We start from the raw sequence: 24,645 nt of genomic DNA, 5'->3' as shown, positions 1-24,645 counted from the left end.
TGTTGAAAGGAGGAAATGAGATCACTTACACCTTCACTGAACAGATATTTATCAAGCACCTACTGGGTGCTGGTCACTGTTCTGGGAGCAAAGCAGTGATTAGGATGACCTCCCCCACCCCTGCAGAGCTTGTGTTCTGCAGGGTGATGCAGATGGATGCCCACTGTAATGTCCCCAGCTGGCTGTGCACAGGATGAGGAGCAGACAAAGCTGGCGGGGACCGGAGTGGGGGTGGGCTGGGGCTGCCTATAGGTGGGGCGTCAGAGGAGGCCAGTGGCGCTCAGGCAGAGGACACAGCAGGTGCAAATGACCTGGGGCCGGTGGAGGACAGGACCCCTGTGAGCAGGGAGTGTGGTCACATCTGGGAGCTATAGGAGGGCTTTCTTTTAGCCTGGGCGTGATGAGCATTCAGTTTGGGGAAGGTGAGGCCTGATCGGGATTTTAAGTTGTCCGTCCCCTGCTGCTGTGAGGGGAGCAGGCCTGAGGGTGGCAGCAGCCCAGGGCCTCGTGGGGCAGTGGGGAGGATGGGGCTGCAGCCCCCCACCCCGGAATGGTTGGGAACCCTAGCCGGGCATTGTGTGGGAGGAACAGGGAGAGGCTGGCAGGACTCAGGTTCCTTCCATATCAGGAATAGGTACCTGGGGCCTTGGGTCCTCTGTTTGCTCAAAGCACCCACATTAGTCTCTGGCACGGGCCGGCCCGTGGTCCCTCCGTGGCCATCCTTAGACCCCGGGGACCCATGTCAGCAGTTCTGAAAGGCTTCAGTCAGGGCTATTCTGGAGGAGAGCAGAGAGGCTCTAGGAGCCTGGGCCTTGTCAGGGAGGGCTTCCTGGAGAAGGTGATACTGATACTATGAAGTGAAGCTTGAGGAGTGAACAGGAGAAAACCTGGCTTGAAGAGGGGTTGCACAGGAGGACAGAAATAAGGCTGGTTCTGTGTACTGGACCTAGACATGGAGGGCCTCCAGTCCTGGTCTGAGGATGGATGATGGGCAGTCTTGGGGCATTTCTGAGCAGGGGAGGGGCGTGACCAGAGCATTGGAGGGGCCCCCTGGCAGCCCTGGTGTTTGGGTGGGGCTGGAGGGGGCAAGATAGCAGGTGGGAGGCCTGAGAGGGTGACCGGGCAGGGAGATGGTCTCAGAGTGGGTGGGCCTGGCTGCAGTCACATAGCAAGTGAGGAGTAGGGAATGGGCGGGAGCCAGGTCTGGCTACCTCCAGGTCCTGCCTGGGCGGGCCGCCCTGGATTATGGGGTCCCATGGCACGCACGCACCACTAATTCCCCTCCTTGGGGCTGGTTCCTTCCCAGGGCCCCTCTGGGGTCAAGCCATGCGTCATTTTGCACCATTGTCCTCAGGGTTGTTGGAATTTGAAAGCATTGCAGAAATGTGTGTGACTTCTCATATATGGAGATGATTGCAAAGAAAGTGCTGCTTTGGGGAAAGGTTATTTCCTTCCTCCAGGGTGGGGAGCCTGGCTTTGGGGAGGGGGGTACTGTAATGTGGGCGGCTAGAGCGACCCCACCCGGGTCACAGTGTTGGTGAGGAAGTGGTGCTGCCTGCCTACCTGCCAGGGGCTGGTGAGGGCACATTGAGAGCCTCTCCTTGGCCCAGAGGGAGGGGGCCATGAACACCCGTGTGCCTGGGAGTGACTGGCCAACTTCGGGCATAGGAGGCTTTTGCCTTTGAGGGAACCATGCTTGCCTCAGGCCATTTCACCCCCTAGGGACTTAGTTTCCTCATCTGCAAATTGGGGATACCCCTTTTGGCTTTGCTGTCATTTGGTGCCCAGGAATGGCTGGAAGCGTGGGAAGAGGGTTTTGCAGTGCTGGGGGATGGTGGCTTGAGGACCTAGCCAGGCCAGGTCTCTCCTGTAAAATGGACCTGGTGGTGGTATTGGCATAGGTTGGGGTGAGGACTGAGGGGCGTGTGGAGAGCCCTGCAAACGACTTTGGCAAGCAGACACAAGTTATCTAGGTTCTTTGGAGTGTCACATCCCCCCACCCATTCTGCATCAGCCTCCCATTCTGCCACAGCCCGGGACTGTCATCCCACTGTGTGTGTAGTCACAAGTGAGCTTTGGGCGCTCCAGAGAATTCTGTTCTTAGAGTGCCCCTCCTTGCAATGAGGACGTTGGTCTTGATGCCTGTGCACAACTGCACAGTACCCTCCTGACCCCCAGTGTGTGCAGGGTGTGTACACACATCCTCTCTCTCTTCAATCTGGTTTTCATGTCAGCTTTCCAGGTCCTCAGGAGCTGGGATATGAGCCATCATCCTGGTGGGTTGGTGCTGGCTAAGTGTCTAGGGTCCCTTTTCTGATTCTGCATATCCTCGGAGCAGATTAATTTCAGGGTTGTCTCACTGTGGGCACTGCATAGGGGGTCCTGTGTCCTTTTTTGGGGAAAAGCCAGCATGTGTTGACTTCTCATAAAGTGACTGTTGGCACAGTGCCGTCATGTTTTCTGCCGGCTCGCCCCACCTCCTGTGCCTTTACATTATAGTTAATAGGTTTTGAAAAATCCCTCCCCTGTTTTCCTTATTCTGAAAGGAGGACCATTTTCAACAACTGTGGATAGAAACCAGAATCACTTGCTGTAAACCAGCAGGACCCATGAGAATAAGTTTGATAGCCTCAGCTCCTCCTGCTCCCTCCTCGGCCTCAAGCCCAGCAGTCCTGCCCCTGCAGAGAAGGAAGGATGGCACATGTGCTGCACGTGGGGGCTCCCTGCCACCCTGATTGCTAAGAGCATGAAGGGGTGGCTCCTCACCATGGGGCCTCTGGTACCTCTGCCCGCCCCCTGGGATCTGACCTAACCCTACCATGTCATCTCTAGCCTGGGTGGGAGAGGACCCTCTGGCTAATCATTGCTGTTTCCTGCCAGGCAGGGCTGGGAGATGAGGCTGTGGTGTGTCAGGTAGTGGCTGGTCCCTGTTCTCATGTGGGGGCTGGGGTGTCCCTGCCACCCTCAGGCCTGTGTCCTTCTGGCTGCCTGGGCAGAGCCCTTGGGCATGAAGGCAACTCCATTGGTGGCATCCTGCGGCCTGGGGTCAGTGCTGGGGAGGACAGGCTAGAGCTCAGGGCCAGGGCCCAAGTGCTGAGGGGTGGGGGCTGTGGGTGTCTGGCGAGGTGAGGCTGGGCCCAGTCCATGGAGGCCTGGCCAGTTGGGAGTGTGCCTTGGAGACTGTAAAATGTTGCATCCAGGTGAGCAGAGTCGTCAGTGTGTTGTTATTGTGGGTCAGACTACTGACACACAGCAATGGCCGGTCAGGCCCAATTGGACTCAGGGCCTGGTGTGAGGAAGAGTTTGCCCAACGTTATGCTCTCATGAGTGAGAGAGACTCGTTTAAGGGACTGCTGGGAACAGAAAAGATGTGGCAACACTGGCTGCCTCATCTGATGTGCTGGCTTCAGGCTTGGCTGTATCCAGGTTCTCTAAAGATGCCATGAGGGCTGTGTCTCTATTCTTCATATTGGTTATTCTTAGGCGGTCTCTGCCACCTGGCACTCAGGTGGCCCAGTAGCTCCAGGCTCCTTCTCTTCAGCCCAAGAGCTTTACTGTGGGCTTGGGCAACTGGGCTGTGTGACCATCCCAGGCCCATCATTGCAATTGGGGAAGGAGCCCTATAGTTTGCTGTCCTGTGGTCCACATGGCCTGAGAGTGGAAAAATGGGGTTCTCTTACCAGGAGGAGGGGCAGAGAGCCCTATATCACTACCAGCCTGCTCTCTATAAACGGCCTACACATTTCTTTCCATGTCCCCATCTCACATGGTGGACACAGCCTGAGGGGATGTGAGGATGTCCCCGTGCGAGTAAAGGCAGCTCTTCACCATTTGGGGTTGTTCCTGTTGAAACAGGGAGTTGGAGGTTGGGGGTGGGGCTATGGTGGCCTGACCTCCAATCCAGCCACACTTGCTCCAAGTCAGGATGTGGGCAGTGTCTATTACCCTCTGAGGGTTTGCGCTAAACCTCTTGTTTTTTTTTCATCCTTCTCCGTGAACTCTGGAGATTGAGGAATGCCATGTACAGAGTGCAGGGAGATCAAAAGAGGCAGCCGTAAACTCTGAGGAAAGATTTCCCTGAAGGGGAATGCTGAGCTGGGTCTTCAGGGATGAATGAGAGTTTGCTCAGGGGCACATGGGTGTACCTGGCAGAGGGAGCAAAGGAATAGGCAAATTTGAGGGGCAGGTCTTGTTTTATGTCGATCATGCTTCGAATGCGTGAATGTGTGTTGTTTGCCTGGCACAGTGTTGGGGTCTTTACATCCCCTCTTGAGTCCTCCCAGTGTTGCTAGGGGGCCAGTGTGACTGGGCCCACGAGCAGATGGAAGCATGCTTGTTCCAGGGTCATGTGTTCTGGGCCTCCCAGAAGCTTGGGTGGGGAGCGGGGTTCACGTTTGAACCTTGACCTCTTGGGTCCAGGGCTTGATCCTACTTGCTGCCTATCTCTGTTCCAACGGTGGTGGCTGACAGCCTTGGGGGCCCCATTGTTATGCCACAGCCTGGGCCAGACCCTCTTGTTGGCTGCATACGGCTGTCCTGCTCGCAGCTTGAGGAATTCCTAAATTTCAGGGCTGTGCAGATAAATAGGGGTGCCGGCCTGGCAAAGAGAAGCACAGAGCTTCCAGACGCTGATGCTCTGAGGGCAGCCGAGGAGTCTAGCTCCGCCCATCCCTGTCTGTCTGTCTCCTTGCTTGACTTTGCTTCCCTCTGGGTCTCTGTCTCCTTCTGCCTGTCCCTGTCCTACTCTTTTCCATGCCAGAATCACAGGCATGATTCTGTGCCCAATCTGTGAGATAGGGCATCGGTGTGGAGGGTGGGTAGGCACTGGTGGTTACTGTGGGAGCCTCCCAGTTTTGCCACTGACTTGCCAGGTGTCCACGGGCAAGTTTTTCTCCATCTCTGAAGGTTCTTCTGGAATGAGTGTGGGTGATGCATTTGTAGCTCGTCTCATGCCCTGTTTCAGCCCTGTGTCCGGCCATACAAATTAATCAGTCCCCCCCCATTTTCACCCTCCCAGACGCATCCGAGTGCCCACGTGGACCAGAGATGGGTCAGGGCTGAGCAGAGAGCAGGGTCCCTGCCTCAGAGACCCATCCAGTGTGAGCTGTCATCAGGGAAAGCCTGGAAACCTTGGCCCTGATGAGCACCCTGTCTAGTTAGAAGGGAGGTGGGATCAGAGCACACCCACCCAAGACACTGTGTGAGCCCCTAGCGCAGGGATGTCAGCCAGGAGACAAGATGCTGACAGCCTCCTGTGGAGCTGTGTAGCCAGTGGGGCCGGGGTGTGGCAGGAACAGGAAGCAAGTCCTCAGGGTTCCCAGAGGGAACATAGTGCAGTCCAGGCAGAGGGGCCATATTTGTGCTTTGGGTGCAGGGGCCCTAGGGCCCACCAGGTAAGGGTGCCCAGCACACGTGTGCATGCACAGGCTCAGTCTCTCACACACATACTCATACATGCCTAAACACCCCTCAAGTGCACAGACCCTCCACTTATTTCATATGCATACAGAGGCATTCACACACCCAGACTGTGTGCCCCTACCTCTCACGAAGGGACCCTGGGTCTTTTGGCTTCTCTTGAAAACACATCTTGTGTCAGGAGGAGGAAAAGAAGGGGTGGTCTGCCTGAGCCTGGAGGCAGAGTGAGGAGAGGGTCCTGACCTTGCTCCAGGGACCACCTCACCTCCCTGAGTGATTTTCAGGACAGATGGATCCTGTACTGGACTCCTGGACTTGACTCCAGGGGCTGCAGCAGATGAGGAGGGGCTGTGCCGTGGTTTGGGAGGCTCTGGAGGATGGGGGGACCCCAAACTTTATCTCCCACCTCTGTGTTCCTTTTTAGGGAGGGAATTAAACCTGCTGAAGGCCATTTTCTTCTGTGGGAGGGGGAGATGGTGAACCCTTTATCTGCGCCTGCCAGGGAGGGGCCCCTCCCATAGGGAACAATCCCCTTTGCCAGGAGACCCTTTCTTTTCTCAGAGCTTTTAACCACAAAATGTTGACGTTTACTAACTACTTCTTCCTAGCATCTGCTGAGCTGATCGTGTAGAATTTTTCTTTTAGTGAATTGTGTTGATTTTTTTTTTTTTTTTTTAGTATTGAACCACCCTTGCATTCCTGAGGTAAACCCTATTTGGACACACTATGTTATTATCCCTGTAATATGCTGCTGGATTCAATTTTCTGATATTTTATTTAGGGCTTGGCAGCTGGATTCATAAGTGAAGCTGGCCTGTACCTCCCTCTCCTTGAAATATTCACGTCTGCTTTTCATATCAGGACTTTCCTAGTCTCATAAAATGGGAGAAGGAGGCACCTTTCTTTTTCTAGGCCCTAGAACCATTTTTTAATAGGGTGGGGTTTATTGTCAGCTCTAACTGTACCATGTCTTGGGCTGGCCTCCAGAGATACTTTTAAATTTAATCCCACAGCACCCTTTGAGGGGAATAGGATGCTTCTTGTCGAACAGACGGGGAAAGTGAAGCCCAGAGAGCTGGAGCCTCTGTGCTGTGGTCAGACAGCAGGAGGTGGCTCCACTGGGCTGTGAATGCAGGCCATTCTGCTCCAGGGCCTGTGCTTTTCACTCTGTTCACCATGATGCAAAGATTTTGAGACACTGTTGGCCTAGTTCTGGATTTTCCGAGGAGGCTGGGAAGAGCACTGATTGAGTGTCAGAACTTTCTTCGCTCTGCTCAGCATCTGCTGGCCTACCATCATCCATGCATCTGTTAGTCCAGCCATTCTTTAGCCATTTGTCCCCAGGCCAATGCACCCACCACTAACCAGCCTTCCCATCTGTGCCTCCTCCACCTCCTCACCCATCTGTGCCCATCCACCCGCCTGCCCATCCATCAGATGTTTATCTACAGGCTAGTTTCTCATTCATCCACTGATCCACCTTCCTATCCATCTGTCCTCCAGTCCCTCACCCATTTATCCATGAGCTAACCATCATCCATCTGATCACCCATCCATCTCTTCATCAACTATCCATTCACCTGCCAGTTCTCTTAAACATTTGCGAATCTACCTTCTCACCCATCAGTCTTCCAGTCATACTCACCCACCCATTCATCCACTCATCTCTACATTCGTCTATGCATCCACTCTTTCACCAACCCATCCACCCACCCACCCATCCATCTATCTATCCATCCATTGTATCCAGTCACCAGTCTACCCATCTACTTGCCCTTAGTGCTTGGTCTTAAGGTAGGGGGTAGGATTTGGGTGTGGAGAGCTTCAAGAGGGAGGGCATCCTGCTTTGGGATAATGAAAGACAGCTTTGCTCACCACTATAGCACCAATGCCACTTGTTTGGGATAATGATGATGAGAGGAGAAGATGAGAAATTGGGAACCAGAGTCTTTGAGTTTGGCAGGAAGTGGATGTGTGGAGGGCAACCGAGGGAAATGGGTTAGGAGAGAAAGATGGGAGCTGGATGGTGAAGGACTTTGAATGCTACCCTTAGGAATTTACACTTTATTCTTAGGCGGGGGGTATTCACCCCAGGGTCCACGAGTAAGTTTCAGGGAGTCTGTAAGGCCCCCTAAAATGATAGGAAACAGTTTTTATATAAGCCCATATATCTGTGAAGACTCATGGTTGCAAGTGACAGAAAACCTAGTCCAAGTTAGCTTAAGCAAAATGGGTTCGTGTCATCGCACATTTCAGCTTTTCTGTTAACTTCAGGCATGGCTGGATCCAGGGGCTTAGTGACTATCACTGTGACTCTGTTTCTCTTTTTTCCATTTCTTGGCTTTTCCTTTTTTTTCTTTTCTTTTCTTTCTTTTTTTTTTAGCTGGTTGTAGCCTCAGACATTCTCTGCCTGACAACACGATGGCTTCATTGGCCCTCAGTGTTAAATCATCTCATGCCTCATACAGTGGGAATGAGAGAGGCTGTTTGCCCAACATCTCACCTGAATTGGGTCTCACAGGCTCGGGTTGGCTTGGTGTCCATCCCTGAGTTGAGCATTGTTGCGAGAGGAATGAGAAGCACTGTTTGGAGTGATGGTTGAGTGGTATGGACCCCAGAGTGACAGCCAGTAGCCATTCTTGGAAGGAGGGTGATTATACGTTGAGTGATCAGAAACCACCCCTTGTCCACTGCTAAGTTTTATTCACATTTTCCTTTTTTCAGTGGAGGTGGCTGGGTTATCAAAGGGGTCAGAGGTGCTAGGGAGCCATTCAGGACTGTGAATCGGGTGGGAGGAGATCAGACGAGAAGTCCTGGGTGAGCTGGATGCCTGTCTGTCTGGGGCTGGGTGGAGGGCAGGGGGACGCCAGGTGGGGAGGGGGGTGAGCTCAACCTTGGCCGAGGGCAGGACTGTTTCTCATTGCCCCGCCCGATGAGCGTTTCCTCTCTCCAGAGTCAGGGCTTGTGGGGAAGGAAAATATCAGCTCCTCCTGGTGCCAAAAGCAACATTTTCTTTTCTCAAAGGTTGATTATAAGTCATGGACATTCATCTTTGTAATTTTTCACCTGCTTGTGTTGCTAATGAGATTAGTGATTATATACGCAGGGTCAGCTCTTACCCAGGTTTAAGGAGTTTTTTATTCATTTTACTGTTTTTTTTTTTTTTCTTCATTAGCAAAGAGAGGGAAGGGAGGGGAAAAAACCCTGGCTGTTGTACTGGAAGGATGATTTTCCCAGTGTTTTCATGAGCTCACCCGTGGAAGGTCCCCAAGGGCCGTGTGAGTGTGCAGAGTCACAGGGCCCCCGACATCGTCTGTGCCTCCCACCTGGACCTGACTGCTGTCAGCACTTTGCACCCAGGGTTGGCCCTGGAGCCATGACTCCGTCACTCTGGACCCAGCCCCCTCCTCCTTGGGGGTCTTGGGCCAGCTCACTGTACCCTCAGCCTTGCCTGCCCTCCCTAGGCCGACTTGTATTTTTGCAAATGATGGCATCAATTATTGAGATTTTTGCCCATGAGGAAATGAAGGAAAATAGGCCTTTAAAGATGGAAGCCAAGTTTGATCACTTTTTTTTTTGGTAATTGGTGACTGTTTTTCCTCTCCCTCCCCTCCTCTCCGTTTCTCCTGCCAACACACCCTCTGGCCTCTGTTTCTTTTTTCTGGACTACTGTAATTGGCTCTTTTCTTGTAAAAGTCTCTTATATTGTGAACAACCACACACACAGAAAGTACATGAAAGTCAGCATACAGTTGAATAAATGCTGGTGTAACCTCCACTTCTGAACTTGAGGACTCCTTCCCCACCCCCCTCAGCCCCAGGTCCCTTGCTCCCTGCCCCCCCCCATCCCTCAGGTATGCTCCACCACTGGGTGTGACTTTCTAGCTCTGCCCCCTGCCTTTGTCTTCCCCCCAAGTGTTGTTGAGGTTTTACTTGGCTCTGTGCTTCCTGTCACTGGAATCTTCCTGAGCCTTCTGATGGCCTCTCAGTGTGCTATGATCCAGAGGTGGCCCGCCACCTTGTTGGAACATTGTCCACTAAGAGTGCATTTTGCCGTGTTCCCTGGGGCTCTGGGCATGAGTGACCTACTAACCTGTCTCCTCTTCCGACCTCTCCCCTGCGCCTTTTCCCTCCTGCTGCTCACCTCACCTCCTCCTACCCTCTTCTCTGTTCCCTGCATGCTGGCCACAGTGGCTCAGGCTGGTTCCTGCCTCAGGGCCTTTGCATGTGCTGTTAGTTACCACTGCCTGGGATGCTACTCTCAGATCTTTGCATGGCCACCACATTTGTGTTAGGCAAGTCTCAGCCAAAGTGCCACCTCCCAGGTGAGGCCTGTTCTGCCCACTCTTGCCGAGTCTCATAGTCCATTTACTGTCCTCTTAATTTATTTGTTGTGTGTCTCTTTCTTCTGCGGGGTGTTGGCTGCTTGGAGGTGGGGCGGGGGGAGGCTCTGGGTATTGTTCACGGCCACATCCCAGGACCTCTCGTAAAGGCTGGCAGGTCGCAGGTGCTCGATGAACATCTGCACGTGGAAGGTCTCTGGCTGGGCTCCCCTGGCCAGGCAGACTTGGGTTCAAATCCCTACACCAGCTTTTACGGCTGATAGTGACTGTGGGCAGATCATCCATCCTATCTGGGCCCGAGTTTTCTCCTCTGTAGAGTGTGGGCGAATACAACCAACATCCTAGAAACTCTCGGTCCACTTGCTGGCCCCACTGTCAGCACTGAGGAAGCCATACTAAGATGAACCTGATCAACAGCTAAAATCCCTCCTAACGTTTGGTGCCAAGAATGAGTTTATTTTTCCCAGAGAATTAAATGACTTCCTCTTATCAGACCGGGAGCACCAGGTCAGCCTCTAATTTCCCTTTTGGCCTTGGCTGCCAGGAAGCTTACCATGAGGGGAGGTCTTGGGGCAGCCCTTGTTTCCTGGTGGGTCTTCAGTGCAACATTGTTTTTCCTTTTCTCTTCCTGCTCTTTGATTATTCATGTTTGCCTCCACAGTTCATAGGTTTGCTTTCTTCTTACTCTTGTAAAATGCATGTAAAACTGACCATCTTAGCTGTTTTTGAGTGTATAGGTCAGAGGTGTGACATATATATACGTTATCGTGCAGCTGTCACCCCCAGAACTCTGTTCATCTTTCCAAACTGAAACTTGGTCCCCATTAAACACTAATGCCCCCTCCCTCCCCCAGCTCCTGTACCTACCATCCTACTTTGTGTCTCTGTTGACTCCTCTAGGGACCTCCTATAAGTGGAATCATATAGTATGTGTCCCTTTGTGACTGGCTTCTTCCACTGAGCGCAGTGTCCTCAAGATTCATCCATGTTGCAGCCTGAGTCAGAACGTCCTTTATGAGGCTGAATAATACTCCATTGTGTACATAGGCCACATTTTATTTTTTTTTGCACATCGTTGGTCACTTTTTCTTTCATTTTAAAAGTTTTTTTGGAGTTCCCGTCGTGGCTCAGTGGTTAATGAATCTGACTAGGAACCATGAGGTTGCAGGTTCGACCCCTGGCTTTGCGCAGTGGGTTAAGAATCCGGAGTTGCCGTGAGCTGTGGTGTAGGTCACAGATGTGGCTCAAATCTAGCGTTGCTGTGGCTGTGGCGTAGGCTGGCAGCAACAGCTCCGATTAGATCCCTAGTCTGGGAACCTCCATATGCCTCAGGTGTGGCCCTAGAAAAGATAAATAAATAAATAAAATAAAAATAAAAAGATTTTTTGAAGTATAGTTGATTTATAATACTGTGATAATTTCTGCTGCACAACTATATAGGCCAGATTTTGTTTTTCCATTCATTTGTTGATGGACACCTGGGTTGCTTCTGCCTTTTGGCTACTGTGAATAAAGCTGCTATGAACATAGGTATGCAAACACTATTTTTAATATGTTACTTTCTTACTGTTCTGAGCCTGGGGTGATCCCAGCCCAAATTAGAAATTAAAGGCAGGTTTGGGAATAGTTTCTAGGGCCAAAGGCTCTAGCTTGCTCTTGCATGGGTGTGTGTACGTGTGTACATGGGTGCCTGCGTATGTGTGTGGCAGAGCTGTACCCCTGCTGGTGCCCTGGCTGCTTCCTTCTCCTGGTGTACTTGTCCCCCAGCTGCTGCTAATGGCTCATACCTGTGCCCAGATGTTTGCCCTTGGCCTCCTCCATGGGCCTAGGAGGTAATTCCCTGTTTGTTCCACTGCCATCCTTGGCCAGTGACTCATGGATGTCCCTGATGAGGTGAGCCCCGCAGTACCAGTCACGCCGCAGAGCTCCCATGGATCAGGCTGGTGTTATACTCCAGCCAAGATGATGTCTTTGCCATTCATTTCCCTTCCCCTTTCCCTTCCCCCAAGGGTTCTCCCCCAATGAAACAGGCACAGAACCACATCTCAGGCTGGGCTTTCCTCCTGTGGTCGTGCGTCTGGCTGGGGGATGAGTGCTATTGGATTCTGATGCAGTTGATCTACCAGACTGCTCGAGAAGGAGTGGGCTCCTTGGAGGGGGCAAATTCCCCGTGTCTTTTGCATAGAGAAGAGACAAGTCCTAACCCTGAAAGGCGGCCATTCAGGCAGTGACCCTGGGCCAGTAGGAGCAGGACCTCCTGCCTCCTGGGCCTGTCTCCTTTGTGTGTAGACAGGAGAAGCCCAGGAGTGTTCTGGGTTCAGCGAGGAACCGGGGAGCCCAGTGCTACCGATGGAGAGTATGCCTGGATCCGCCGGCGAAGCCTGGCCGTCAGGTCTACCTTCTGATTTTCCTGGAGCAGTTGGGAATCCAGCTCTGCTGTGAAATGTTCTGTTTTCCAGTGTTAGTACAGTAAATGAATTATAAATTAATAAATTTCCATGTTATACTATCAGCAGCTAATTTCAGAAGCACCACATGGGCCCTCAAACATGGTTCACAGACAGATGGTGGGGTGCTGGTTTGTGACCAGCCTTCTGTGGACTTGGGGGTGGAGGGCGGCCATTTGAGTGGGCTTCAGAGAGAAGCTGGGGCGGCCAGTGGGCCAGGTGGTCCGATTACTCACGTGCTAGTAACCGGTATGTCTACAAGGGTCTCGGATGTTTATTTCCCTTCTGTCCCCTCAGCTGTTGGAAAGTCTCTGGGTTCTGTTCTAGTGGCCTCAAGTTTGAAAGAAAGTCACCTGCAGGTATTTTTGAGGTTTTGAAGCCACAGCAACACTAACCTGAGACTTTCTTCTTATCTGGGGTTGCCCAGTTCAATTGGAATTTCAGAGAAACGAGGAACAAGTATGTCCCAGATTCTGCAGAGGGCATATTTCATACTAAACAATGATCCATTGTTTACCCCAAATCCCACTGTGGCTGCATGTCTTGTATTTGTATCTGTGAGTGCTGCAGGCTTGTTCTTGTCAGAATCAGAAGGTTCAGAAAACTGGGAAAAGGAAGAATTTCCTAACTTTGTGATTTGGTGTCACTTAAGGCCAGACCCCGCTTCCAGTGCTGGTGGCACTGGTGAGGAATCTGTTCCCAGGGCCAGGTGGGGCCACCAGGGTGGCCTTGCCAGCTCACAGGTTTTCATCTGTGGCCTTCTGTGGGTGCTGCCGTAGTTCATTTATTGGGGATGGAGGGTCACCTTTCTGTAGGGATGTGTGCCTGTGCTTGGGACAGTGGCAGTGAGGGTGGCAGAGAGAGGTGCATGCATCAGGGCGAGTGAAGGCAGCTCTGGTATGCCATTCCCCCTGCCCAGGCCCCTGTGGTTGGGGGACAGTGGGCATGTCTCCCACCGCGGCCTCTGCCACTGTCTCTAGGGATACTCCCAGAAGAGACCCTTGCTGAGTGTGCCCCTGCCCTGTCCTGTGCACATCCCAGTGTGAGACCTTGACTCCGGCTACGTGAGACCCTAACAGGGATCAGATCAGCCAGGGACACCCCACCTCCTTGCTCCTGGCACCAAGAAGCCAGAAACCCCATACCCCAGGCACTGGTGTTTGGCTCCCACTTCCTTCCTATCTAAAGGCCTCTTCTCTCTGTCTTTTCATTTGAGGGCTGAACCCTGGGCCCCCACCTGCACTTTCCTGAGGCTTGGAGGTCCCTGCCTGCAGAGGGCCCAGACCTCAGCGGCTAAGAGCCGAGGTAACTGTACTCCTTGACTAATAGCACGCAGTCATCTTGTTCTCTGAGAGGTCCTGCTGTGACTTTATTGGTCTACTTTTCCCGCCATCCTTGCCCCCAGCCAGGGCTGATGCCCAGGTGTGTTTGTTGTGTCTTCCCTTGGTGAGTGCCTTTTTCCTGTGGGTGGTGGTGGGCTCTGCCTCGGTCTGTTCCTTGTCCACTTGGTGTTCAGTTTCCAAGGTCCATCGTCATTGCTCGGTGCACCCAGAGCACTGGCTTTGAGTCCTTCGGGGCCGTTGTGGAGTTGTGTCTGTCAGGTCCGACCTAGAACAGAGGGGTGGGTAGGGTGCCCTTGGGGTAGGGGCAGCTCTTGGAGCAGCTGTGGAGAGTGGGTAGGCAGGCACCTTGGTGCCCTGGGCCTGCAGGATGGGGGAAGGGCAGCTCTCAGGCTCCAGCAGGGTCACCCAACAGGAGCTGTGGCCTTGGGGGAGGGGAAAAGCCACTGCCAAACCCCTGCTGGGAAGGGAACATGCAGGGGAGGTGGGGAACAATACCTCGACCCCTCTCGCTCACCCTCTGTTCCCACCAGTGGTGGCCATTAGAGGATGCGGGAGCCTGGGGACGCTGGCTCAGGATGTCAAGCTCCCAGTGCAGAGTGGGGTGGAGAAGGCCAGAGAGTGGCTGCACCTGCCGAGTCCTGTGTCCTCTTCACCACTGGACGAGTACCCAGTGCCCAGGGGTGCAGATTTCTCTAGGAAGCATGCTGGCATGAGAGCTTGGCCCTGCATGTGTCCGGGCCACGGTCTCCAGTGTCTGCTCCAGAGCTCACACAGGCCAGGTGGCATTGCAGCAACTGTAGCTTTATTATTGTTAATGTGCATGTGCTACCCAGCTTTGCTCATCCACAGGGTAGGGTAAGCTTGGGGTTCTTCTCCGCATCTCTCCTGGGTACCCCATGAGCCCTGACCTCAGAGTGTGTGCCCCATACCCCATACAGGCACTGGGCAGCCTGGCTGCAGGGTCTTTGTATCACTGTGGTCTGGCTGCCAGGAGGTAAAGTCCACTTTCTTAATCCCCCCACCCCCCATGATTCTTCTTTTCAGATGGTGGGGGGGCATGTGCAGAAGCCAGCATTGGGAAGTCGCTTCTTGTAGGGGCTGTGGGAAAATAGCAGTTGGAGCCCCAGAATGGTGTGTTTGAGTCTGAACCAGTGCTGTGGAGTTTGTGCCCTCCTGCCTCTCACTTGTGTGTGAGTTCCCAGCCCTGCTTGCCTATCTCTAGGGGGAGCAGCTCCCCCCTCCCTGCAGCCTGGTCTGACTCTGACCTGGAGGAGGCTTTCCCCACGTGGAGCTGAGCTCTCTCATGGCCACACCTGTCAGCTGTGGGGATGTGTCAGGGCCCCTGAGGCTGCTCTGCCCCAGGTCAGCCACCCCAGGGGCCCTCTGAACACATCGCAGTCAGCCCCCTCCCCCTTGCAGGTGGGCACAGAGGAGGCTCTGTGTAGCACGCAGTGGGCCCCAGACTTGCATTCTCCCAGCTGGAGACGCAGTGGGGATGCCCAGGAATTCCTAGTTCAGAGGTAAGCCTGGGGGACCCTGACTCCAAGTATGCCCAAGTGTGAGCGAGCAGAGAGGCTGTGGTGTCTGCTTCTTGGGGAGCCTATACCCTTCGTGACATTGCAGGGTGGTCTGGGCTCAGTAGTTTTCAAAAAGAGAGAGAAACTTGAATTTTTCGTGTGAGCATTTTCAATTTGTAAATGCTGGTAACTCATTTAAAGCTAGAAACTCACTGTGTGGAACAAACAATGCATTTGTGGGCTAGGTGGTGCCCGTGGGCCCCCAGCTGTGACCCCCAGGTATGGTAGAGCCTCCCCATTGTGTGCAGATGCAGAGCTGAGGCTCAGAGAGGGCAAGGCCTTGCTCAGTGTTGTACAGCAGATGAAAACATTAAGCAGGAGCCTGATGTTCTTAACCTTTCCTCGGGGCCTGGAGTGGGGATGATGGGCAAACCCAAGATCTGGATGCACCTGGCAGTGTGCAGAACGTGAGTTGGGGGGTTCAAAGGCGAATCTGCCCTGGGGGCCGTCAGTGAGGTGTAGTGGGGCCAGCTGGGAATAGCGCCTCTGGGAAGCCTGCCAATCTGGGGTGGATGCAGGGTTCCTGTGTGTGATGAAGAGGCCGGGGGACTTCTTTCTTAATGACACAGTTGAGAGCTGACCGGAGGGGGTTCTCTGAATGCCCCATCTCTGTGCTTTTGTCATTGGGATCGTGGGCCCCCATTCCATGAAGCCCTTCCCACTCCTGTGATGGCTGCCCAGCTTGAGGGACATGCATGTCAGCCCTGGAGTCCAGAGACTCCCCAGCCCCTGTTCCCACCCAGCACAGGCTCCTCTCCCCTGTGGCATCCTTCCATCCTACGCTGGATGATCTCTGGGCTTCTCCCACCTGGTGTGGCCCAGACCAACCTGCATATCCCCCGCAGGTGCCTGGCCCTCCTCCTCAGGAAGCTTCAGTGCCGACCTTCCAGGTACTCTGCTGACTCCGGACTCTTCTCCTCGGCCCCCATCCAGGGTCAGCAAACCCTGCTCTTTCTACCTGCAGAATAATCCCTTCTCCACTGTCCTGCCTGCTGCCCGTCCACTCCAGCTCCCTGTTCCCTTTATGTAGAGTCCCGTTGGTCACTCCAGGCTCCAAGGATTCTGGCCATTACTGCCCTGACCCTCGCTTGTTGGGCTCAACTGTGGTAGCCCCTGCTGCGCCCCACGTCCCTCCCACAGTCCTGCCTCAGGACCTTTGCACTTGCTGGCCATGAATCCTGACATGCTTTGCCTCAGATACCCACGAGGCTTTGTCCAGTGATTGGCTCAAGTCTCAGCACAAATGCCATTTCCTTAGTGAGGCCTTGCTGGACCACCATGGCTAAAATAGACTCTCCCACCCCCCAGCCTCTTCCTGTTCCATTTCCTGGCTTTCATTCATTTATGGCTTCATTGTACTCGCAGCTGCCTGGTGGCCAATAATCTCCTGTGTTTCTGTGGGTCTGTTAAGCTGTCTCCCCACAGTTAGCACTGGCACAATGGCTGTGAGGCCTGCATTACTTGCTGATAAGCTGCAGTTCTGGAGGGTGTGGGTGTGGGGGGCCTGTGCTGTCAGTCCTGGGTGACTGGAGTAGAGGCAGACTGCCTGTCCTGCTGCGTGGGTGCCAAGTCACTCTGTCACCTCTGCCCTGGACAAGGTCTCTGTGCTGCCGTCACGTTCTCCTCTGCTCATTTAGGAGGCAGGCGACATGAGAGCTTCCTTTCTCCTTCTTGTTAAAAACTTTTAAGAAATTCCTATTACGATATTTTTTAGGTTTAAAATTTACAAACTTAAAATATTAGACATTACTTCATTGTCTTTTTTTTTTCCCTTAAATGGGGCAACTTTAGCAGTGATTGCAAATGATAGCACAGCTCTAGGCTGGACATGGGTGGAGAGGGAGCCCTTGCTGTGACCCAGGAACATGCAGCCAGGGGTGCAGGCCTGTCCCTGAGCCACAGTGGGTCCCAGGACTGTGGGACCAGTGACTATCCCAAGGGTGGGGGTGGGGAGAGGAGCGAGGGCTGGTGAGTAGGTGGCATTTTAGTGGCTTGTAGAGGGTGACAAAGGAGGGACTGCAGGAGTGTCATGTGAGACTGCTGGAGGGAGCTTTGGGGGCAGCTCCCATAGGGAATCCAGCCCTTCCTTGCTGGACGGGGAGCCATGTATGTTGGAGTCAGCTGCTCTCAGATGGCACTGGCTTTGTAAAGGAAGGGCAGGGATGGGGGCATGGCAGGGAGTGAGGTGGCGGGCGTGCCAGGGCAGGTGGGAAGTGCGGCTGGAGCTGGGGCTGGGCCTGGTGGGCGGAGAGAGGGGAGAACCATTCACAGGGGAGAGTGGATGAGACCTGGGGTGTGTGTGTGTGTGTGATCATGCATGTGTGCATACGCAGGACAGTGGGTGTCCAGGGTAATTCTGGAAATGGTGGTAGTGTTTGCTGAGGCAGCCAGGGAGGTTGGCAGGAGCCCCCCTGTGGCTAAACTTGCATCCCCAGGGGGTCTTTTGGGTAGTGGTCCTGAGTCTGGGGGTCTGAGGGCTGAGGAGGGGGCTTGGCTGCTGTGCGCAGTCCTGGAAAGGCCCTGTTCTTGTCTGACCATGTCCTCTGGCTGGTAGCTCTGGGCCTTTGGTTAGATGGCCGGATCAAGCTGGATTTAGGGGGGGGGATAAATGGTCTGGGTTCTGATGTGGGCACAGGCACAGGACTGTGTGTATGAGACTACCTATGGTGTCCCGGCACATGGATGGGGCTGTGTGTGGAGGGCCGTGGCCTGGTGTGCTTGTCACTGAGGGTGTGAGACCCCCAGCGCCCCAGATCTGTGGGTCGCATACCTAGTAAAAGCATGTGACAGTGTGTGTGAGACTGTGGCAGAGGGTCCTGCTCAGGGGCAGATGATGGTGAGGTCAATGGCCCTGAGCAGCGCCATACAGGCCACTCAGTCTGGCAGCACATGAATGCTGGTGGTGCCCCGTCTGCATCAGAACAGGTGAATGGGGACGTGAGGGTGAGTGAGTGAGGTGGCTGAGGCTGCCCCCTGTAAACACATGTGTCCTCACAGCCCCCTGCGTGGTGCTAACGGCTGTCTCCTCCCACTCCCCAGGCTCTCGAGGAGAGGACTGATCATCTGGAGGTGGTGTCCCTGCTGGCTCTGGGCATGGTGCTGCTCAGGGAGCCTGGAGGAACCTGGCTGGCCCTGGCCCTGGCCCTGGCTCTGGGCACAGGTTCTGGCATGGCGGCCCCGGGCCAGGACTGCACAGGCATTGAGTGCCCGCCGCTGGAGAACTGCATCGAGGAGGCACTGGAGCCTGGCGAGTGCTGCGCCACATGTGTGCAGCGGGGCTGCGCCTGCGAGGGCTACCAGTACTATGACTGCCTGCAGGGTGGCTTCGTGCGTGGCCGTGTACCTGCTGGCCAGTCCTACTTCGTGGATTTCGGCAGCACCGAGTGCTCCTGCCCGCCGGGCGGTGGCAAGATCAGCTGTCAGTTCATGCTGTGTCCGGAGCTGCCGCCCAACTGCATTGAGGCTGTGGTGGTGGCCGATAGCTGCCCACAGTGCGGCCAGGTGGGCTGCATCCACTCGGGCCGCAAGTATGCTGCTGGCCACACCGTCCACCTTTCGCCCTGCCGGGCCTGCCACTGTCCTGATGCTGGTGGCGAGCTCATCTGCTACCAGCTCCCTGATTGCGATGGAGATGCTGAGGCTGAGCTGGCCACTGCCACTGGCAACTTCTCAGACGCTGAGGAGGGTGACCCTGAGCGACACTATGAAGACCCCTACAGCTACGACCAGGAGGTGGCCGAGGCGGAGGCCGCAGAGGCCCTGGCGGGAGAGCTCCAGGCAGGCACTGGGGGCCCGGCTGCCCTGGGGGGCGGGAGGCAGCCACCTTCATCTATCCAGGCCACCCCCTGGCCGGTTGCCCTCCCCAGGCCCACAGCAGCCACTGCCCTTGGTCCCCCGGCCCCTGTGCAGGCCAAGGCCAGGAGAGTGACAGAGGACAGACAGGAGAGGGAGGAACTGACCCACAGGGAGCAGCCAGCAGCTGGCGGCCCCAGGGGCCTGGGTGGGCTGCCCACGGCAGGCCCAGCTGGGCCAGATCTCCCTGTCCAGGAAGAGGGGGCAGAGGCCAGGGCATGGCCTGAAGAGAACCTCATCCCGGATGCCCAGGCCACTCCCGGCAGCACTGGGCAGGAGGGAGCCGGGCCTGTTCCAGCGTCCAGCACGCCCAGTGTCCTCTCATCACAGGCCGCAAGTTCTCCTGAGGTCCCGACAGAACCCAGCACCCACACCAGCCTAACTATACCTCGCCAGGAGGCAGCCCAGGCCCCACCCACCCAGGAAGTGCCCAAGCAGCTGCCGGTTCTGCCCCGTTCTCAGCCAGAAGACCCAGACCCCAACTCTGTCCATTCTGTCCCAAGGGGTGACCCTGAAGGTAAGACTCTTTCCTGGTTCCTCCAGGGGCACTCAGCCCAGGGAAGGCAACCTTGGGCCCCGTGGCTGCCCCAGGTCTGTGCACAGCAGCCTGAGCAGGGGAAGCTGGGTCTGCAGGGCTGGCCTGGGCAGTGTCCCTGTAGCTTGGGGCAGGTACTCTTTCTCCTGGTTCTGTTCCATGGGATGGAATGGGGGGGGTCTGTGTCAGGGAGATACTGGGCTACCTGGTAGGGCTGTGGCCTAGGGCCTTTTCAGGGCTGGGGGTGGGGGGGCCTGAGGAGGGGTCCGGCAGGTCCAGGGGTGCCTGGTAGGAAGTGGCAGCTCACAACCAGTAGCCTGTGGGCATAGCTGCGCTCTTGGCCTCTGTGGTGGCAGCAGAAGGGATGTGGCCTCTTGTGAGGGCTCCTTGCAAGAGCACAATGTCACATCTGCCACCTCTTCCAGCTAGGGGTCCTGTTCACCCATGAGTGGTTTTCGTCCCTCCTCTGCTCAGCACTTTGCTGTTGGCTCCCATCTGCTCGGAGTAGACACTGAAGTCGTCTCAGGGGCATAGGCCCTGCACAGCCTGCCCCCAAGACCCCCTGGGCCTTCTCTCCATCACCCTTTCCTATCCACCCCAGCTGCTGTAACAGAAGAACAGGGACCAGGTGGCTGAAGAACAGACGTTATTTCCCACCAGCTCTGGAGGCTGGGAAGCCCAAGGTCAGGGTGCTGGCAGATCTGCTGTCTGGCCCAGCTCCTGTCTCTGCTCTGAGGGAGCCTGAGGGGAGGGGTCTTGTTCAGTCCTGTCTCATTGGCCCTGGAGACCTTGATTAGGTATCAGCTGGGAACAGGCCCTGGGGAGGCAGGGGTGGTTGGTGTGGTCTGCTCCACAGGCAGGGGCCGTGAGTGAGGGATGCCCGGGTGGTATCTGGGAAGGTTTCCCGGGGAAGGGGGCTCTGGGGTTTTTGCAGATTCCCACCTGCCCTTCTGTAGCCTCCTCCTGCCTGGGCCCCTTTTCCCATCTGCCCAGAGCTGTGGCCCTGGCCAGGTGTGGACCGTGTGCAGAGGCCAAAACTGAAGGTTCCCCTGGCCCCTGGGCTCCCCCACCCCTGCTTCCATCCTGCTCCTGGTGGACAGGGACAGGACTTGTGCTTGCTGAGAACCTCCTAGGTAGGTCAATTCCTCTGTACAAGCTGGGAGCTGGCCAGCTGAGGGTTGAGCCTAGAAAGAAGTGGTTTGAGGCAGCAGGTCACATGGTGGAAGGTGGTGGGCTGGGACCAGGGCAGTGGACTGCAGGGGGCTCCTCCCCACCCATCCTGAGCCTGCAGGAGGCAGGGCGAGTGTGTGGGGCGGGGCTGGCATTGTAAATGAAGTACATATGTGCCTGGGTGGGCTTGCAGGCCTGGCTCCAGAGCAGGGTGCATGCAGCCTCTGGGGTTTCCAAAATAGATGCAGCAGCCGCGCCCCCCCCCCCCCCATACTTGCTGCCTGAGGCCTCTGTGGTCGAGGGGCCTGGAATCCTGTAGAGTTGCTTTGTTCTCAGGAGCCCCAGGTTTTTTGTCTGCCCTGGGCTTTCTCATATGGGTTTTGGGGTGTGGGTGTGGACAAAGGCTGCTTGGGGGTAGGATCCCTGATCGAGTACCCCTTATCCCGCCTGAGGGCTATCCTGGTAGAGGCCCAGAGCAGGGCATGGTCGGGCGCAGGGGAAAGAAGGTGTGGGGGTTTGGGCATGGGGGCAGGGCGGGCTTCCGGAACAAGGCTGGCTGCCATCCACCACCCTACCCAGCTTCCTCCCTCTGCTGATCCACTGTCTGCCTGGCACCTACCATTCACAGGCTCTGCTCTACCACCCCGGTATCTCAGGCAAGTGGCCTGTCTCTAAGCGGCAGAGAAGGACGTGCTTCCTGGGGGTGTTTTGAGGATTAAATGAGCTAATTCATTCAAGCTCGGCATGGGGCTGAGCACTGCTGAGTAATTAAAAATCCTAACTGCTGTTATTCACCATCTGTTCCTCAATCCACCCACCTAATTTCTTCAGCAGATAAGTCAGCGCACCCTCTCTGTACCAGGGGTCTTGGGGGTGAGCCTGGCAGGCTCAGCTTCTGCCCACTGGGGTCCAAAGGGGAGGTGGGCATTAGTGGGTGGGCACACACTTGGGTGGGCGGTGGGAGGCCTGATGGGTGAGGGTCAGGGGCCCAGGTTGGGGTCGGCACAGTCGAGCATCCTTGGGGAAGTGAGGGCCTTAGAGCCTCTAGCTGCCACTGAGGGAGCCTGGGGGTCCTGAGGGATGGAGGAAACTGCAGAGGCGGCAGCTTTGTCCTGCTGGGCTGTGGGGCCTGCCGAGAGGCCGGCCAGGGCTGGAAGTTGCCCCCGGCATGTTGCCATGGCAGTACTGGGGCCTGGAGAAGGTTTCTAGCCATTGCCCCAGGCCTGGCTGGGGTGGGGGCCTGACTTTGAGGCAGAACTGTGCCAGGGATCCGGGCTGCCTCTGAGCGTGTCCAGATGAAGCCTAATGGAAGCCACATGCCTGGCTTCCTGCCAAGGAGAAGGGCTCTGACGTCTGCTGTCACTCAGGGGGCTTGTGAGGGCGCCGTCTGCCGCTGGGCTGGCAGGATGGAGGGAGCAGGGGCCACCCCCTGTCCTCCTGGACCACAAGGCAGCTGGGAATTCCCAGAGCTGTTGGAGGCAGCCCCCTCCTGGGACCAGCCTCTAGCAAGCCTGCAGGCCTCCGGACCCCAGGGCAGCAGAGGGTCCTTCCCTGGGGTCTCACGTCACCAGGTCCTGCAGGGTAGGGGTCTTTGGAGGGTTTGATGTTCTGGTTCACAGAGAAACTTTAAAATTCAAATAACTGTGTATTAACTGTAGACACCACATCACGCTTATGACTTGGTCCTGCACCGTTGTGAATGCTCTGAGAGCATCAGCCCCTTTAACTGTCACAGCTGTCCCCTTAGTGCACAGCTGAGGAATCAGGCCATTGCCAAGGGACACACGTGCAGGAAGCCATGGATCTAGCCCCTCCCCCTGCATTTTTTCATGTCTTCATCCCTGACAGTCACTGCTGTGTGCCTGGTGTGTGCATGGGCTGTGACAGATGCCAGACCTACAGTGTTGAGCAAAACCCAGCGCAGCCCCTGCCTACAGTTTCATGGGGGAGAAAACCCAGAGGTCACGAGGGTGTGGAATTCTGAGCTGTGATGAGAGCTGAGGAGAGAGGCCCATGTGCTCTGTTGAGTCTGTCTGCGGGATCTGATGACTTTGGGGACCAGGGAGGGCCTCCCAGGGGAGGTACTGTTTGAGCTCGAGGGGTTTTTGGGTAGCAGGTGGCAAGCAGAGAGAAGAGAGAGTGTCAGGTTGAGGACACAGCAGGTACAAAGGCCCTGCAGCTGGAGGGAGTTGTTGGATTGAGAGGAGGCTGGGAATGGCGGGGCCCAGGCCCAGGTGATGGCGTTTGTCCTCAGGATGAAGATGGGGACCTTTTCCCAGGGGCAGTGGGGAGCAACTGAAGATGTCAGGCAGCAGCTGGTTCCATCTTTTTTGTGCCAGGCAGCTCACCCCTGGGAGCAGGGCTCTCCTTGTCTTGCCCAGCAGTCCCGGGAGCCAGCCCTAGGGCTTCTCCAGGGTCCCCCAGAATGACCAGGTGGTGGCTCCAGGGAGCAGAGAGACCCACTCAGCCCCTGTTTCTCAGGGGGTCCCTACACACTCTCCCCTCCCTCTCCTCTCCAGCCTGGCTCGTGCGAGACTTAAACTTGTATGGGGTCTGAGTTGTGAGCACGGCCTGGGGCCCTGAGGGGACACTGGATCCCACATTCCGTGTGATAGAATGACCTGCAAGAGCTCCCGGCCCTCAGAGCAGCCTGAGGAGGGGACTCCCCAAGAGGAGAGCTTACAGGTGGGCCAGCTGGCCCCCCTCCTCACCCCCAGCTCACACGGATGTCTAACTCGTCCAGGGCTGTCTGTGTGTAGGGTCTGCTGAGAGCCTGATGGGCAAACAAGGGGCCTGGGCTTCCCCAGGCCCTGCTCATCCATGGTGAGTGTTGGGCTGCAGCCCACCCTTGCCTGTTGTGTGACTTGGGACGTCACCCCCTGTGCCCCAGTTTCCTCACTGACAAAATGGCACAGAGGGTGGGGCCTGCGTGGAGGGAGAGGACAGCCAGGGTTGGTCCTTATTACCTGCTGCTCTGCTCATGGTGCACACACCTGTCACCTGTCAGCCTCTTTCTGCAAAGCTTCTGTGTAAGCACTAGCACTTTGTTGCAAACATTTAGAACTTGGGAGGCCTCATATAGATTTCAGCTTTCCCGCTTTTTTTTGGGGGGGGGAAGGGTGCTGTGCACACAGCGTATGGAAGTTTTCAGGCCAGGGATTGAACCTGCTGTGACAATGCAATGACAATGCTGGATCTTTAACCCACTGAGCCACCAGGGAGCTCCTTAGCCTTCTGGGTTTTGTTGAAAATCAGCAGTTGCAGGCACACCAGGCCCCCGGGCCATGGGCCAGCCGCTGGGGGAGCTGAGAAGGGACTTCCTGCCTACACTTTCCAGGGCCAGGTTCCTTGGTTTCCTCACCAGCTGGGCCCTGGTGGGCAGCTGGGTTGTGTCCTCTGCTGGGGGTGCCTGTGGGAGCACCGGGTTTCACCCTGTGGCAACCTTCAGAGTCTGTGTGGGCACTCCCCTCCTGAGAGGGGAGGGGGCTTTTCTGGAGGTCACAGAAGAGCTGGGCAGGGGGCCCAATCTCTCAGTGGAGGGTGGGCTTGTGGCTCGCAGGGGTACCTGAGGAGGGGTGGGTCCAAATGGCCTAGAGCTGGACCTTCGCTGTGTTTGACTGCTCAGAGCTCCAGCACTTGGACGAAGCAGATGCATTTCACTCCCCACAGGGAGGGTCTGGGCCGACGCTAGGCCTGCAGTGGGTTTCTCTATTTTAATTTTTAAAAATTGTATCTCCTCCCTCCCTCCTTTGCATCTAAAACAGCTTTATTGAGACATATTCACATACCATAAAGTCCTCTCATTTAAAGTGTATGAGTCAGTAGTTTTTTTCAGGGTTGTGTGAACATCATTAGAATCTAATTTGAAAAGGTTTTCATCACCCCCAAGACACCTCACCCTCACTAGGGTTCCCGCCACCCAGCCCCGAGCGGCCTCCAGTCTGCAGCCTGTCTCCATGA

The 24,645-nt window shown here is 55.6% G+C and overlaps 1 protein-coding gene across 3 annotated transcripts in view; it reads left to right on the top strand.

The window, feature by feature from the left end:
* Positions 1 to 24,645, top strand: part of FBLN2 (fibulin 2) — a 73,686-nt gene that overhangs the window by 4,525 nt on the left and 44,516 nt on the right. For 2 of the 3 annotated variants that reach the window (XM_047781885.1, XM_047781894.1), the window contains exon 2: positions 18,168 to 19,497. In XM_047781885.1, the coding sequence (XP_047637841.1) occupies positions 18,222 to 19,497 (1,276 nt within the window). In that variant the 5' untranslated portion in view covers positions 18,168 to 18,221. The remainder of the gene's footprint in view (positions 1 to 18,167; positions 19,498 to 24,645) is intronic. The other variant, XM_047781903.1, reaches the window with a different exon arrangement.

Source organism: Phacochoerus africanus, chromosome 1 (assembly GCF_016906955.1).
Source record: "Phacochoerus africanus isolate WHEZ1 chromosome 1, ROS_Pafr_v1, whole genome shotgun sequence".
Lineage (NCBI taxonomy): Eukaryota > Metazoa > Chordata > Mammalia > Artiodactyla > Suidae > Phacochoerus > Phacochoerus africanus.
Note: the sequence above shows the minus strand (reverse complement) of the source record. Positions and strands in the feature narration are given on the sequence as shown.